Genomic DNA, 12,419 nt, shown 5'->3' on the forward strand with positions numbered 1-12,419 from the left:
ATAACGAATGGACACAGACACTAGGGGGGTGAGGGCATGTGCTGGGGCATGGTGACGGCTGGGGAGAGGTCAATGGGGGAAAAAGGAGACATATAGAGTGCTATATTTAATACTTTAAATAATAAAGAATTTTAAAAAACCACAGAGATATATTTTAAAAAGCTTGTGTCTTTATACACAGTAAATGCTTAGTAAGTATGGGGGAAATGGAGTTATTAGAGAAGAAAGAGAAAGGAACTAAAGGAGGGAGGTGGTCATTAAAGTGTTCTAGCCTGAAACGTTAGGAAAATGCTTCTCTGCCTACAGGACCCTTCTAAACAACAGCAATTATTATTTTTAAATCACCCAATGCTGTAATACCACATCTGGTAATGGGAATTGCAGTAGTTAAAAAAAATAGCACCTATTCAAGATCTCTGCTGGGCATCTTCATTCAGTCTTACACTGCAGGCCCAGGCAACAGGCTTGAAACCCCTCCTGTTAGAGGTCATGGTAAAAATAATCCTTAAACTAAGCCAAATGGGTATATTCTAGATACTTAAAGTGTTTCATTAAAAAGAAAAGAAGGAAGAAAAGGAGCCTTTTCAACACTTAATATAAAAAAAATGCAACGAGTGCTATAAATATTAAAAGAAACAGTATGTGATATTGTCTGCAAAACTGAAAATTCAGTGAAAAAGGCATAAACAGAATTTTTAACGGAGAAAGAATGGCAACACCAAACTAGATCCATTATTCTCTTTAAAAACATTATGCTTAACATAAATTGTGACAGAGTTTAAAAATCATGTATCAGATTTCCAAATCGTTGGTCTTTTCAAAGCAGGTATGAAATCATTTAGTGACAAAGTAAAGGATTTTAATCAATCATGGTAGAATCAAGTTACCACACATGTTGAGAACTTTTTCAAATTTCATTATAATCCGATGCTTATTTTGATACAATTCAGAGGACTGTATTATAAATATAAAAATGTCTTACAGTTTTGGTAGTCAAACTTCACAGTTGGGCAGTATGTTTTATCTTCAGTGCTCACTCACAGTTCTGTGCTTCCTGATACAATTTGTTTTTTAAACACAGGAAATTTTATTCAAGTGGCTTGTCATCTATTCTTAAGAATGGCAGTCAGAAGAAAAACAGCTATGCAGGCAAGATGTACAATCTTGCTGACGGCCTTTTCTTCATGGGCTAGGATGCTTATTATATGCCCAATTACAAAAGAAAACAGAGATCACTTACATGTAAAAGAGCAAAGATGAGAACGGAATTGCAAATAAGAATCACACATGGCTTCTCCCACAAAGGGAACTGATCCTGGTATTATTGCAAATAAAATGTTCATAATATCAATGAAATGGTATTTCTTTCAACAAAATACCTCAAACTAGATGTTAAGTCAGCAAAGAGCTGCAAATATTTATATACTTTCTCCCTCTGACAAAATTTACATCTGAGAGAGCCTGAAAAATAAAAAAAAAAAGGAAATAACTAAAGAGCCATGAATCCTTCTTGGTCTTGGCTTACTATGCACATTTTTTAAATTCTTTTTTTAAACTTTTAAAAAATATATTTTTATTGATTTCAGAGAGGAAGGGAGAGGGAGAGATAGAAACATCAATGATGAGAGAGAATCATTGATCGACTGCCTCCTGCATGCCCCCTACTGGGGATGGAGCCTGCAACCCAGGCATATGCCCTTGACTGGAATCAAACCTGGGACCCTTCAGTCCACAGGACGCTCTATCCACTAAGCCAAACCAGCTAGGGCTAAACTTTATTTTTATTGTTGACACTATTACAGATGCCCTCATTCCCATCCCCTTAGACTGCCACCAACGATGCACGTCTTATTGTTAAATTTTTAAAATGTTTTTATTGATTTCAGTGAGAGAGAGAGAGATGGAAACATCAATGATGAGAGATCATTGATCAACTGGCTCCTCTATGTCCCTCACCGGGGATCGAGCCTGCAAGCTGGCATGTGCCCTGACTGGGAATCGAACCGTGACCTCCTGGTTCATGAGTCAACACTCAACCACTGAGCCAAACCAGCTAGGCACTATTCACGTTTTAAATAAAAGCCTGTCTGTCTTCAAACACCAAGAGGAAATTCACAACTAGTTCTCATTTCACATCAAGATAGAAATGGTAAAATAGAAAAACCAACACGGTATCTTCAGTTTCTATGAGGTAAGTAAAACATATAGAAGAATTTATTTTTTTATATTTTCAGGCTTTTATGATTTTCACTTCCTGTCTAACATTGCATCGAAAAGTATGATACATTTAATATTCTTGGCTTTTTTCTTCTATTAATGCTAGATGACTATAAAAATCATAATCATAGAAACACTTAGTTAAAATAATTACAAAAACATTTTATTATGAATTGTCCATGAGTGAATAATTCCAGAGTTTTATTTTTGATATTTCTAAGCAATGCAAGCTTATTTTTAAATTGATGGTTAACTTGAGAGAAATGTATTTTTCAAACATTTGGATGATTTTGAATTATCTATTATCTTTTAAATGTCCAGCCACTGAAATGTTAAACATATTTCAATCACTTAAGAAGGAAAGTTGGGAGTGACATTTATCAAGATGTCAGAATAGACAGACCTAGTACTCATCCCCCATAGAGACACTGACTTAACAATAATAATATACGATCCCACTTGTCTTCGCCCAGCGCCATGGCTTTATTCGGGCCCTGGTCATGTGCATTGCCACAGTCCCTTCCTAACTTAACTCTCTCCCCTTCCACCACCCTTCACAAGGCCTTCAAAGTCATCTTCTACAATATAAAATTTTTTTTGTCACTCTTCTGCTATGTAAAGGCCATCAATGACTCTCCATTCCAACTCATTACTAAAAAGCTCATGAGAGCCTCTGTCCAGATGGTTTGCTGCTTCTAATGGTAAACCCACCTTGCTCCTAAGTCCCCACACTTCTGTGTGAGCCATTTCCCCTGCTTGGAACTAAGTATCTGCCTTACCTTCTCTGTGCCTGGTTTTATTCTCATTTGGGCACATGGCCTTTGCTACTTCAAAGTATAATGATTAAATGGTGAAATTATCTCAACAAACATTTGGTGAACACCTCATAGTAGCAAGATTTTTCTGGCTCTGACATCCACAGTGGGGAACTTCTCCCAGCTCCTTCTGGCTGCACATTCATCTCCATGTCTTCCATTTACACGGTTGGTAATCATGATGGCAAAATGCCTTAAGCACTTATTTAATCATCAAAACTGTCTTGTTATAGAATAGTGGAAGAGATGCTCAAGGCCCTTTATAGGACAGACCCCTTGTTTCCTATATTGTTAAAAAATGAATATTGAGTGGACACTATTGAGTATACAGTCAACATTAATAGGAAGTATAATGGGGAAGGATATAAAAATGAGGGGCATCTCAAGAACAGAGTATCCTTTAAGAGTTAAAAATGAATGAAGCAGAGTTACAGCTCTGCACACAATTTAAGATATGCAAAGAAAAGGTTGTTTTTAAAATGTTTAGGATTGATCTAATATTCCTTATCAACCCCACCCTGACAGACAAGAGTAAAAAACACAAGCCCTATTTAGGGTATTCTTGATCTCTTTCCCTTCAGCAGCACTTTTGGGTAACAATGTATTTTGAGAACATGTTCATCTTTGAGAGTCCCTCCCTCTTGTCAACATGCTCAGGCTCAGCACTGCACACTGCTGACCTGGCCCTACCACAGCTGGTTTTGATACTGCAGACCCTCTGGAGGGTCATCCAACCCCACAGACCTGAGTATAGGCTCATCTCATCCTTCGCAACAGTGGCCCCTGGCAGGTATCCTGGCCTATACTCTGTGTTAATCTGAGTTCTCAAGTAAAATTCTGGGACCATGAGATAGATGTCTTCTAGGCCTTGCCAGAGCCAAACGGGGAAGGGGAGCTCACTTGTGCCTTCTCTTTACCTAAACATGTTGCCCATTTTACTCTGCTGCCACTTGTCCTGTCTTAGCATAGGAAGCAGTGTCCCCCCAGAGTCGCACAGTATTTTCTGCCGTTTGCTTTTCCTTGTCTATCTCAATGGCCACCTTCAGGATTATAGCTGCAGGAAAGTGAGGGGCCAGGATGATCCTGCTGCTTGTTTCCTATACCTTTCCGCCCTTGCCCTACCCACACTCGCCAGCGACTAGAAGACATGGGCTTTCCTTTCGTTCCCTGTGGCAGACTTCCCTGTGGCAGAACTACCTCTGTTTGTCAAAGGCAGAATATTTTTTCTTTGCATTTTGCTGCAATTATCCTAAAGCTATACAAAACATGTGGACACCTTTGCAAAGTAGGTGGAAGGTCTTATGCACAGACAACAACAGAGAAAAGGGTGGAAATGTAGTTCAAAAATACTAACCGTAAAAGAACAAAGTTGGAGAAAAACAAAGGACAAAAATATGAACCCACAGATAACACAACTTTAAGACTTACTATAAAGCTATGGTCATTAAGACAGTGTGGTATTAGGAAAAGAATAAACAAATAGATCAATGGAGCAGACAGGGAGCCCAGAAACAGACCCATATAAAGAGTCAACTGATCTTTGACAAAGGAGCAAAGGCAGTACAATGAGGTAAAGATAGTCCTTTCAACAAATGGTGCTGGAACAACTGAGCATTTACATGCAAATATAAAAATGAATCTAAACACCAATTTTATACCCTTCACAAAAATTAACTCAAAATGTATCATAGGTCTAAATGTAAGACAAAAAACTATGAAACCCCTACAAGATAAAATACGAGAAAACCTAGATAACCTTGGGTTCAGTGACCTTTTTTTTAGATAAATACTAAAGGCACAATCCATTAAAGAGATAATTTATAAGCTCGATTTCATTAAAATTTAAAACTTCTGCTTTGAGAAAGACACTGTCAAGAGAATGAGAGAAGTCAAGCCACAGATTGGGAGAAAACATTTACAAAAGATAAAGGACTGGTATCTAAGATATACAAAGAACTCTTAGAATTCAACATGAAAACAAACTAAAAAAAGGGCAAAGGCCTAAAAAGATACCTCATCAAAGAAGATAAACGGAAGGAAAATAAGAACATGAATAGATCCCCCCACATCAATATGTCACCAGGGACATGCAAATTAAAACAACAATTCGATATTACTACACGCTTATTGGAATGGCCAAAATCCAGAATGCTGCCAACATCAAACTCTGACAAGGATGTGGAACAAGAAGAATTGTCCTTCACTGTGGCAGGAATGCATAATGGTACAGCCACTTTGGAAGACAGTTTGGCAGTTTCTTTAAAATACTAAACATACTCTTACCATAAAAGCCAGCAATCACACTCTTTGGAATTTACCCAAAGGAGTTGAAAACTTATGTCTATACAAAAACCTGTACGTGGATATTTTTATAGTTGCTATTTTTATAGCAGCTTTATTCATAATTGCCCAAACTTGGAAGTAGCCAAGCTGTCCTTCAGTAGATGAATGGATAAATAAACTGTGCTACACCCAGACAATGATATATTATTCAGTGCTATCAAGCCATGAAAAGACATAGAGGAACCCTAAATGCATATTACTAAGTGAAGGAAAATCTGAAAAGACTACATACTGGATGAATTCAACTATATGACATGCCGAAAAAGACAAAACTATGAAGACAGAATAAAAAGATCAGTGATTGCCAGGGTTTGGGGCAGAAGTGGGGGAGGGATGAATAGACAGAGCATGGAGGATTTTTAGGGCAGTGAAACTACTCTATGATACCATAATGATGGATCCATGTCATGATACATTTGTCCAAACCACAGAATGCACAACACAAAGGGTGAACCCTAATGTAAACTATGGAATTCTGATGATTATGATGTGTCCATGTAGGTTCATCGGCCGTAGCAAAAGTGACCCCTCAGGTGCAGGATGTCGGTAACTGCGGAGGCTATGCGTGTGTGGTGGCAGAGGATGTATGGCAAATCTCTGCAGCTTTCTCTCAATTTTGCCGTGAACCTAAATTTCTCTGGAAAAAAATAGTCTTCAAAAATACATTAACCCTGTTACATATAAAGAAAACAAAGAAACAGAATCACTCCCAGGGCAGAAGCCTTGACTAAGTGTTAAGACACTTAAAGGGAAAAATGTGTAAGTCCAAAGGAAGTTGATGAGCTATGAAAGTCATGACATCACAAAATCCCACGAGGTATTGCTGTGTGAGTTCTTTGTGAGGAAAGAGTAACATCGGCTGATGACATTCAATATGTGAATCACATCCTGCTCAAACTGTTAGGATTAGCGATCAACTCTCTAATTACAATTTGGCTTCTTTTTTCTTAGAGAGAGATAGTCATCCTGACATGACCACTCTAATTCACATGGTTCTTAATATGAATAAAAGAACGTGAGCTCTGATTTATATATGTCTCTTTCATATATGACTCTCAGCCTGGGGAAAGAACTCCCTGATTTAATAAAATGAGGTCTTGAGCCTATACACCTGAGGCCCAGAGGTGGTACTGGGGTTAATTCACAAAGATGAGAACTGTCTTGTGAGGTGTTTGTCTTCTGAGAAAACTTGACCTTGCCTAAGGCCTTTCTCCTTCAGTCTCCTCCTGAGCTATCTTAGAGTTAGAGGTAAGATAATGAAATCCAATATCATTGTAAATTGCTAAGGCAGTTAGATGCTACTCATTCTATTGAATTCCATTCCAAATACGAGACTGGCCTTAAATAATGAAGTAGAAATGACAGATAAGGTTTTTTTTCCCCCCTTTTTTCATTTTCATAAAAATTTCTATTTGGGGCCTTAGGTATATTTAGAAATTTCATTCACTAATGTAAAAAGTTGTAATAATAATGATGACTTCCATGACAATTCTTTTGAGGAATAACATACTTAATGCCTATTGCTCTGCCAAATTTATACTGGGTGTGAACGTTCTCTAGCAGTGGTTGGAGACTCTCTTATGTGAAGGGTACGTGAACAAACTGGAAAAGGGAAAATTATCGCAAGTAAAACCCAAAGTCCTCCCAATGCCTAGTGCTGTGACCTCATCTCCTATGATTCTCCCCCTTGCTTACTGCTGCAATCACGCAGTCCTCTTCGCTGTTCTTTGAACAAAGCTTTTCCTTTTTTCTGAAACACTTTTTCCCCAGATATAGGAATGCCTACCTCCTCTCTTTAAGTCTTTGCCCAAATGTCACTTGCTCAATGATGCCTGATCTTACCTGCTATTTAAAATCACAATTTGTCTCTCTTCTCCAGCACTCCCTACTTCCTCCAACCCTGCCCTGCTTTTTCTTTATTCAATAGCTCTTACCACCACCTAAGGTATACTATACTTTTTCAGGGGTGGGCAAACTTTTTGACTCGAGGGCCACAATGGGTTCTTAAACTGGACCAGAGGGCCGGAACAAAAGCATGGATGGAGTGTTTGTGTGAACTAATATAAATTCAAAGTAAACATCATTACATAAAAGGGTATGGTCTTTTTTTTTTTTTTTTTTTTTTTTTTTTTTAGTTTTATTCATTTCAAACGGGCTGGATCCGGCCCGCAGGCCGTAGTTTGCCCACGGCTGCTTTAGATATTTATTATGTTGTTGATACTGTCTCTCTACCTCTGCTAGAATGTAAGCTTCATCAGGACAAGCAGCTTTGTCTTTCAGTTCACTGACATATCCCAATGGAAAAGAACCCGGCACATAGTATTCCCCCCAAAAATGTGTTGAAGGAACAAATAAAATATCTGAAGAGTAATGTGTACAGCAGTGGAGTGCTCCAGGGGGCAGGACTGGGATTTATGGATAGACACAAAGGAGGCAGATCTGGGTCCAATATATGAAGGACTTTCCAAATGAAGGGGTTTTCCAACTCTGTCATGCAACACATCACCTGCAGAGCTAGTTAAAAGCAACAAGGTATAAATGAACTGAGGTCACAGTTCAATTCCAGGTCAGGGCACATGCCTGGGGTTGTGGACTTGATGCCTAGTGGAGGGCGTGTATGAGGCAGCTGATCGATGATTCTCTCTCATCATTGATGTTTCTATTTCTCTCTCTCTCTCCCTTCCCCTCTGAAATCAATATATATATATAACAACAGGGTCTGGACCCCAGCCTTAAGCAGGACCTGGAAGAGCTGGGAAGCAGAACCTGCAGCAGAGGGAAGGAGTTTCATAGATCACTGGTTTTATACGCAAGTTCAAGAACCACTGTCCTAAACTCTCAATCACTGAAATACTCAAGTAAAGACAAAGACCACCATGTGTCAAAGATGTTTAGGAAGAAATGTTTATATCTGCGCTCCAGACAAAGGCTGGGCTTGATTGTACGATTTTTCAGATTAGTTTCAAGATTGATTAAGATATTGTATTTTGTGCTATATTATTTAGAACATGTTAGTTTTACTTTCCATAAGACTCTGCTATGAGGTTGGTATTTATGAATTTTAAGAGGAATAGGAATATAGCTCTAAGAAGAATTAATACTTGACACCTTTGTGGAAGTCTCATTATACATATATAGGTTGGAAATTTCTGATTTACTTTGGAAGGAAGCCATTGTTATTTCATGTAATGAAGATAATTGGCAATTTACTCTTAATTGTGTTAAGAATCAATAACAGGACTTCTGAATAAGCAACCCATAATTCAAAAGAGGGTGGAAGTCAGGTTAATAATCTAATTTGATATTCAATATTAAACTGAATATTCTCTTTTCATACGTGAAGCAGTATATAATGTGTAAAATATATTTTCACTATGAAATGAATAAATCAATTTCAGAAAAATGGCAGGCTGCCTTTTAAATAGTGACTTAGCAGGTGTAAAGTGAAATTAAATCATAATAAAATGACAAACAAAAACATGACATTAGCAACCATACAACATTCATCAGACCTTTAGCAACCACACTCCTCTCCCAAACCCGTGAGGCCCTTAGCTTTGCCCTCTGGTAGATAAAAGGATCAGAAAATTCATTTCTCTCTTCTCCAGTTGGATATGATTACCTAGACTTAATTTAATTCACAATTCTCTACAGAGAAGTTTTTTTTCTTTTGTTTAGAAAGCTATTTTAAATTAATCTGTTTGGTAGGGTTTTTTTTTTGTATTTTCCATAATGGCATAAATTTGTGTGAAAATTATTGTAAAACAATTAGCTTTATGAGAAAAATAGTCACATGTGTGTCTTACCATATTTGAGTATATCTCCCTGATATACTTTGGATGAAAATGAGCATACCAAGTATTTTGCTTGCCCAGCCGGTGTTGCTCAGTGGTTGAGCATCTGCCCATGAACTCTGAGGTCATAGTTTGATTCCTGATCAGGACACATGCCCAGGCTGTGGGCTCAATCCCCAGTGTGGGGCATACAGGAGGCAGCCAATCAGTGATTCTCTCTTATCATTGATATTTCTATTTCTCTCTCCCTCTCCCTTCCTCTCTCTGAGGTCAATAAAAATATTTTTAAAAAGAATTGGTTAGATTAAAACTTTATAAATCTACAATAGCACTTTTATTGTGTGATCCTTAGTTTTAAGCCCTTTGCCAAAATAAGTACAAAATAAAATAAAATAAAAAAACCTCAAAGGGACACTTACCTGCCTCACAATTTTCAGTCACAATTCCTTTATACAGACGGTGGCTGAAGGACATCTTAGGATCCTCTCCTTCCATGTGAACAATCAAGAGACCAATGGCTGTCCTCGCTGGAACACCTTGGTCCATAACTTTAAGCTGCAGCCAGATCGGAAAATATTCTGAAGATGGAGTTTGCTGAAGTTGAATCTCTCCTGTATATTTATTAATAGAAAAGACTGACTGGGTCTCTGCAAAACTAAAAATGACAGTTCCATTGGGCCCCAAGTCTGGATCATTGGCTCTCAGAATGGCAGTCGTCTGGTTGATAGGTGACTGAGGGGAAAGAAAAATATCTAAGGGGTTCTGTTCCCAAACTGGATCGTTGTCATTAACATCAGTGACATGCACTTTTATCATTACTGTGGTGCTTCTTGAGCCCTGGACGCTACAGTCTCTGGCCACAGCCCGAAATATATATTGAGATCTGGCTTCTCGGTCGAGGGCGTGGCCAGTTCTCAAAATGCCTGCCACGGGATCGATGGTGAAGGCACCAGCAGCCTCATCTGTCAGGAAATACTCAGTTTGCCCATTCAGGCCTTCATCCTTGTCCACAGCGGACAGCACAAGAACCACTGTTCCCACGTCAGCATCTTCTCTCACGAAGGACTGGTACTGAAGCATGGGGAAGGAAGGGCTGTGGTCATTGTCATCCAAGACTCTAACTTGCAACTGCACTAGAGAGCTTCTTGGGGGGTCCCCCAGATCAGAGCACAGGATGACAAGGGCAAAATTGTTGACTTGTTCTCGGTCCAAAGCACGAGTGGTTGAGAGTTCTCCTGATGTTTCATTAATAGAAAAGTACTCATCGGTATTGCCATCTATTAAAGAAAACAAATTCAAAGTTCACTCGAGTTAAAAATGTAGCAGCCCTTGGCTAGCAATATATATATATATTCACTGATTTGTTCACTCAAGAAATATTTATTTCCTGATTACTACATTGTAGTGCTTTTGTAAGTACTGAGGCTAAACAGTGAACATGAATGATAAAGTCCCTGCCCTCATGAAGCTTCTATTATTGGAGATAAACAAATTATATAATTCAATATGTATCTTAATTCAATCAATAATTAGAACACTTGCTTTAACTGATTTGTATGATTTTTGTATATGTGCATGTACAACTTCTATATTCATATATTTTTCCTCTTGAGAGGATTAAAATGTATGTTTTATTTGAAATAAAACAACAGTTGGCAGGGATAAGAAACAGGATATAATGTTCATTTTTATATACCAATCAAAGATTAACAGATTGACAAGCCCTGGCCAGGTAGCTCTGTTGGTTAGAGCATTGTCCCAATATGCTAAGAGGTTGTGGGTTTGATCCCCCATCAGGACACACACAAGAATTAACCAAATAATGTATAAATAAGTGGAACAACAAACCTCTCTCTTTCTCTCTCTCTCTGATAATTAAAAAAATAAATGCAAAAAATTTTACAAATTGATAACAGTTATTTTCACAAACATTACTCACTACAGATTGTATGCCATTTATACAACAGCAATAGTTCTTCTACTTTTCCATGGCACCTTGTGCATGAATCATAACACTTCTGTCAGTGGAACACTTGTCTATTTCTTCCATAACATAAGCAAGGAGGATGTTTCATTCATCTCTACATCCTTCAAAAAAATATTTCCTTTACTACTGTCCCTGGTACTAAGTGGAATGTAGTTAAAGCTGAACACAGGACAAAAAGCTTTCAAAGATATTTGAAAGTTACCCTGAGCATTAGTCAGAAAAAATGTGGTTCAATGACTTGCTGGACATATTCTTGAATGGTCGGCCAATTTTTGGTTGAGGGGCATATTCCTGGATGAGGCACACTATTCCCAATAATGTGGGAAGTTATTGGAATCCACCAGAGGCATATGGGGAAGAAGTGGATGGGCATTCAGAGAACACAACAGCCAGAGGTAGTGCTGGAGGCTAAGGAGAAGGGACTTGCATTTGTATTTATTCACAAGACATGGTTAATTTGTACCAAATATAGGGCCAGAAAAACTACATTTCTGTGGGGTTTGTGGTTAATAAAGCAATTAATTCACTCAGCATCAATTTAAGGAACACCTGTCGTGTACCAAGTATGTGCTGGATGCTGGAATAGGAGGAGATTAGGACACGATCCCAGCCTCCAAGAGTTCATAGTTCAGAGGAAAGGTGGGTCAGAACTTGGACATTAAAGTGTGGTGTGAAAATCATACACACAGGACACTAGGGAGCACAGGGGAAGGGTACACAGTCCTGCATTAGGATGTTCAAGATATGCTTATTAGAAAGAGTGACATTAAAACTAACTCCTAACGGGGAGGAAGACAGGCTGCAAATTTCAAAGACAGGGAAGAGGAGGGGGAAGAGGGAAGAGCGTGTGTGAAGTCCTAGGAGTAGGAGAAATTAATAGTTGCAAATGTTTTAATGAACACGTGGTCCCCTAGGTATTTAAATGTCAAGGGTATGGAGAGGGTTGGCCAAGGATTTCAGAGGTAAGCAAGGGGTCTAATCATGAAGTGCTCTGTGTACACTGATGAAGGGTCTATACTTTAGGGTCCATGGGGAGTCCTTGAAGGACTGCAGGCAGGAAAGTGTTAGGAATCACATTTCTGTTTTAGAATGAGTATTGGACATCAGTGTCAAAGCTTAAATAGAATACAGGAGGTTCGGCAATTACTATGGTAATCGACTTGAGCAATGAGGAGGTTCTGAAATCATATGTGTATAGAGGAAGTGGACATATTGCAAAAATATTAAGGAAGAAAAACTAAGGAGTAAGGAAGACTTCATGAT

General features: G+C 38.4%; 1 protein-coding gene across 1 annotated transcript in view; it reads right to left on the minus strand.

Moving 5' to 3' along the window:
• The window catches only part of DCHS2 (dachsous cadherin-related 2), a 189,963-nt gene that overhangs the window by 25,283 nt on the left and 152,261 nt on the right, over window positions 1–12,419 (minus strand). Inside the window, 1 exon segment of the mRNA XM_070415351.1 lies at window positions 9,589–10,446. Within this exon segment, the coding sequence (XP_070271452.1) occupies window positions 9,589–10,446 (858 nt within the window).

This window comes from Myotis yumanensis, unplaced genomic scaffold, assembly GCF_028538775.1.
Source record: "Myotis yumanensis isolate MYYU_CA2020_CCGP unplaced genomic scaffold, mMyoYum1.0.hap1 SCAF_5, whole genome shotgun sequence".
Taxonomy (NCBI): domain Eukaryota; kingdom Metazoa; phylum Chordata; class Mammalia; order Chiroptera; family Vespertilionidae; genus Myotis; species Myotis yumanensis.